General features: G+C 43.4%; 1 protein-coding gene across 1 annotated transcript; it reads left to right on the top strand.

Annotated features, from left to right (window-relative positions):
• Positions 1 to 262: 262 nt before the first annotated feature.
• Positions 263 to 2,167, top strand: gas1a (growth arrest-specific 1a). Its single transcript, XM_072585881.1, has one exon. It carries the CDS (start codon positions 761 to 763, stop codon positions 1,589 to 1,591), a length of 831 nt encoding a protein of 276 aa, XP_072441982.1. The 5' UTR covers positions 263 to 760; the 3' UTR covers positions 1,592 to 2,167.
• The last annotated feature ends 3,074 nt before the right edge of the window (positions 2,168 to 5,241 follow it).

Here is a 5,241-nt window from a genome sequence, read left to right as displayed (position 1 = left end):
TGCGGGCGCATTTTACTTTCAAAAACACAACACTAACTTTTGTTTTTCATCAATGTGATGGGCAGCTGGTATTGGAATAAGGATGCAGCCGCGCGTCTGGCAAAGGTAATGAGTACAGCCCCGAAGGAGGGTGCTTGGAGGGGAGGGGGGGCATGCAGATATGGTCTCTCCAAGCAAGTTCGCAAAGGGCCATCAGCCATTCACCGTGGCCCCGGGACAGCGACAACAGGCGGACCCCGGAGCGCCAGGACGGGGTTGTGCTCACGGTCCGACTGGTTACCATCGCTGTCGATCATTGTGACAGCTTGTCGGTTGCCCGCCAATGGGCTGGCAGGGTGTGGAGCCAAGAACCAATCGTGTCCCGCGGACCGGAACGGGTGGGCGGGGTCAGGAGGCGGCAGTGACCAGGATGTGGAGCGGCTGTTCCGCTATTTGTTTGCAGTTTTGCTGAATAGATAATGAGACGCTGCCGAGGTAATTAGAGCACGCTGGAGGGTTTTTTTTGTATGTGTGTGGATGCGCGGGGAGGAGGGAAGTCTTTCCTCTAAAAAAAAGAACCGTAGCCAAACTCAGGGCAGCATTGCCTGCAGAATGTGGACGGAAAAGCAAGCGAGAGGCGCACAGTCTCCCTCACTCTGCACAACACAGTGAGAAAGAAACTCTTGGCTGCAACCGCACGGGACTTCTGAATGGATGCCTGACACCAGCCGTCCCTTATGCAAAAGATTAGCAAACTCCAAAACTTTCAGACACCAAGACGATGGCAAGTCTCGCTGCCTTGATTCGAGTCGGAAGCCACTTTCTCGTGTGTTTTCTGCTGGTTTTCAGCAACTCTCGGGCGCTCGTTCGCCGGATCTGCTGGCAAGCTATCGTGCAGTGCCAGGTCGAGCAAGATTGCAGCTTCGCGTACGACCAGTATATAGAGGCTTGCAGATCTGTCTTAAGCCTGGAGACCAGACGCTGTCCTAGCCACTGCCTTTCGGCTCTTATCCACCTCAACCACACGCAGAACGGGCCCATGCTCGAGAACTGCGATTGCCTCCAGGACGAGCTCTGCAAAAGGACCAAGCGTGCTATCGAGCCCTGCCTGCCGAGAACCCGCAACCGGGACGGGGTGATGGGTTGTACCGAAGCCCGCCTGCAGTGCGAGACCGACCCCCAGTGCAACAACGCCATGCGCCGCTACCTCCAGAACTGCGGCAAACTTTTCAATGGCATCAAGTGCACGGATCAGTGCCGGGAGGTGATCGAGAGCATGCTCGTCATCCCGAAAGCCTTGCTCCTGAAGGAATGCGTCTGCGACGGAGCAGATCGACCTATCTGCGAGGCGATCAAGGACAACATGGCCAGACTATGCTTCTTTGGACCTGAGCATAGTTCTGGCAGCAGCGGCTCGGACATGGAGCCAGATGATTACTGGGACTATGAAGAAGATCCGGGAGACAACGTTATCAGTTATGATGATGAGAATAGAGACACATACAGGTACTCTACAAGCGCCAGGTCATCCTGCAATTTCCCAGTGCCTAATGTTTTGACTTTGATGGCATCCATTTTACTACTACTACTACTAGTTCTCGGTTATAAATAAACAGTACAACTTTTATTCTTCTTCAATGAAAGAAGCTCTGCACTGCCATCTTCAATATACAAAAGACAATTTAATAGACCTTTATATAAATTTAATTCTGGTAAGATTTGTTTGTATTTTCGGTTGTATTAGAGGTGCGGAATTAATCTCTGGTGCAACTAGTATAAATCTTATATGACTGGGTTATTTTAGCCAGTCGTTGCGTGTTTGTGTATAAAGTTACAAATGTATACATTTGGGGAATAATTTATTGAAATATAGACTTAACCACACGGCTATGGTTTAGCATCGAGCTGTGAAAGAATGCAGTGATACATTTACCAGCGAAGTTACAGGATTTCAATACTTATTCTAAAGGGAAATTGATTTATAATGAATTGTCGGCGACTCCAGTTGAATAGTCTCAGATGCAACATGGAGATTTCGAAAGGTTGTCTTTAAATATGTATTTTTGGAAATGCAGAGATATAAAAAAAAGGCCTTGATAGATATTGTTCTTTGAAATGACTTTGTAAGGCTGTCATTAACGTTGTATTTTCATAGAAGCCATAAAGAGTCAGCTAGTTTAAAACAAAATTTCGCAAGAGTTGCGTGTCTGTTCAAAGAGTTGAGTGAAAGTGAAAATGCTGACGGTTGTTTGCCGATGTTTGATAGTGTGTCCGTGAACATGTAAGGTACTAAGTTTCCCAAATTTCCAGCGCCATCACATTTGCTGTTTTCACAGCTGACAGCTGAGTTGAGCTGTGACTGCGAGTTTCTGCCGGCCTTAGTTTTCTTTTTGCCAATAACTCCAGAAAGCTTTACAACAAGTTATCATTGCCGAAATCCTCTTTATTTTTGATATCCTGGTGTAGGAGGATACACATCATAACTTTAGCTGGCTGACCATGCAGCACTGACTGATATGTTCATTGTACAATATAATGGGTTTGGGGACAAAAAAACAATGCTTCATTGTTGCGTATTGTACTTCGACTACGAGCCAGAAGCTACGAAAAACCGTGTTTCTTTGCACACTTCCTGATGAGATGCGTAGTGTCAAAAATTTCTTTAGCGTAATGCCCAAACATACGGAAAGATTGTTAGAAGTTATATTTTTTTCTGTGCTATGGATTGCAGATGTTGAATCAGAATATTTTCTGTAAGCTGTGCTTTTTACAAACATGTCGAATCAACACAAGAGAAAAAAGTATATGAATGTGTGCATATATCGTTTAAGTCGCTTTCTGAGGGCGTTCAATCTGGGCTCCTGCCAGGGCTCCTGATCCTTACTCAAACGCCCTTAGATAAATAATTATACTCTTAAGCACCCGTCGAGTGCTGCTATACTTGACCTTGTAAATAGAAGTGTTTGCAGTAGGAATAAACTCCGTCGTTTGAAATCTTTAAACATTTAGCACAAAGCAGGCTCAGTCCTCTGGGGATTGCCCGTGCCTTCTCAAGTAAGTCGCGCCACATCAGGCTCGCAGAAGTTTATTTATCTTTTCTCTTGCTGTTTATTTTATTCTTTAATGTTGCGGTTGGAAGCCCAGTCAGAAGTTTAACTGTGCCCACAAATAAACTTACTTTGGTTGACGGATTTGTTTAACGACCGCAACACTATTATGCGGATTTTACATAAAGACAAACCTGTATGTTTACATTTGTAACCGCTGTAAGGAGTTGTTTGTACACCTAGTCACTTGCACTTTAAAGTGGGCACAGTCTGCACGAAAGTTCACTGTAAACTGACATTATTTTTAATCTGTTGCAATTGCCCTTCCGTTCTCAATTTATAAGCATGTTTGAATTTATAATCTTTTTTGTAAATATGGATGTTCACTCTCTTCCCATTATTGTAAATTTCAGTGCAGGGAAAGATACAGCACTTCGAAGAGTAGTTAAATGTCGTTAACTATCGGTGACTTTTACAAATGTATTGGTCTTGTAAGCATATTATGTTTTAAAAGATGACCTGTTGACCCAAAGTGAAATCATTATTTGCTGACTACTGTCCAGATGCTTTTGGTTTCTCCTCTGCAGATAGTTGGAGTAATGGCTGTTTATGTTAGTTTAAGTAGGTTTAGCATTCCTTTTTTTCCATTGAACACATTTTGCAGTACAAGGCACACCGAGAGTTCCCGTAAGGAGTGAAAGCATTAGCACTGCAAATCCTGAGGTCTAGCAACTGGAGTGATAATTAACTCACAGGAAAAATGAGGACTGGTTTACAAACGGCTGTCAATAGCATCTGCCTAAAATAAATCACTAGCCAAACAGCTTGGCAAACAGAGTTGCCGTTGTGTAAAAAAAAAGTGCTTCAGTCTGAGAGTGGCAAGAGACAGGACAACGGTGGAACTGAGAGGGAGATAAGTACAGTGGATGAACCATTATCTTCATCATAACATAATCGGACAGCCTTTCTTCAAAACCATAGTATGGAAAGTGTTCCTTGTTTTACATGATCTCAATAATTAAAGCATTTTTTTTGTTTTATACATTTTAAGATTGAATCTGCTGCTAGTCAGATTCCCATCATACCTCACGAAACGCAGAAATATTCACAAACTTCTCTTTTGAAGCTCCCACCAAAATTGTGCAACCTGTTCAGTTGAAGAGAGAGGGCACATCTCTGAAATGCCACACTGCTAAATCATCTAGCCAAAATCGTTACATTCTCCATTATTATTAGTAGATGTTGTGATGATGCGATCAGGGAGTTGTTTCAATTATATTTGTTGCTAAATAAAAGAACAGGTTGATTTATCGATTACTTGAACGAATGCTGCCGGGAGCTATGATAAAATGATCGCACGGCGCCACACAGGACAGAATGAATTCTGAGTTTCAGCGTTGAGAGAGTGCATGGACTTTTTCCTCTCGCTCTCTGTGACAGAATGTTTAAGGGACTCCTGAACAATGCAAGAGAACAAGGAGCAGTTCATTTAACTGACAGAGAGCATACAGTATATGGAGAGAGGGTCTCTTGGTCCACTGATCACCCTGGCAGACAGCAGACCTTTTGTATACAAGACACAATGGAGAAAAACAGTACTTGGTGTTTATGAAACCATCATGACAACAACATTGACCGTCCAATCAGCTAACTCGCAGTGACCATTCTCCCACGAGTAACCAGGGCTCCAAATAAATTATTTCAACAATGTTTATTACTGGACCACAAGAGCCCTTCAGCTGCATTAATCGGGGAAGTCGAGTGGCACTTTTGTTATGTAAATGTTAAGCACATAATAGTTCAGTCAAACAATGAGGAGGCACTTCATTCTAGCATACTACACGTCTAGGAAACTGCAGGGAATTATGTGGGAAATATCTACACACTGGCAACCCCCAGTCTCTGGTGCATCATAAATGTATGGGCTTCAGATATTGTTATTGTGGAAAGAATGCTTTCAGCCACCAAATGTTTAGGTGACCCTTTACAAAACCAATACAGTGACACTGCCTGGGGATTATCCGCACAGTGGCAGTCCGAGGTCCCTGTTACATCATAAACGTGTATGAATTAGATCTGCTTATTGTGGAAATGTTTTATTTAGAGACAAAAGAGCTGGTGTGAGAGAAAAATAACTAAAGGACTAAGTGCAAGTATAATGCATTTGACAGGACACTGGAAGAAATGACATGGGAAACACTGGCACCTTGACTGG

This window comes from Chiloscyllium punctatum, chromosome 2, assembly GCF_047496795.1.
Source record: "Chiloscyllium punctatum isolate Juve2018m chromosome 2, sChiPun1.3, whole genome shotgun sequence".
Taxonomy (NCBI): Eukaryota; Metazoa; Chordata; class Chondrichthyes; order Orectolobiformes; family Hemiscylliidae; genus Chiloscyllium; species Chiloscyllium punctatum.
The sequence above is the reverse complement of the archived record's forward strand: the minus strand, read 5'-3'. Positions and strand labels throughout refer to the sequence as shown.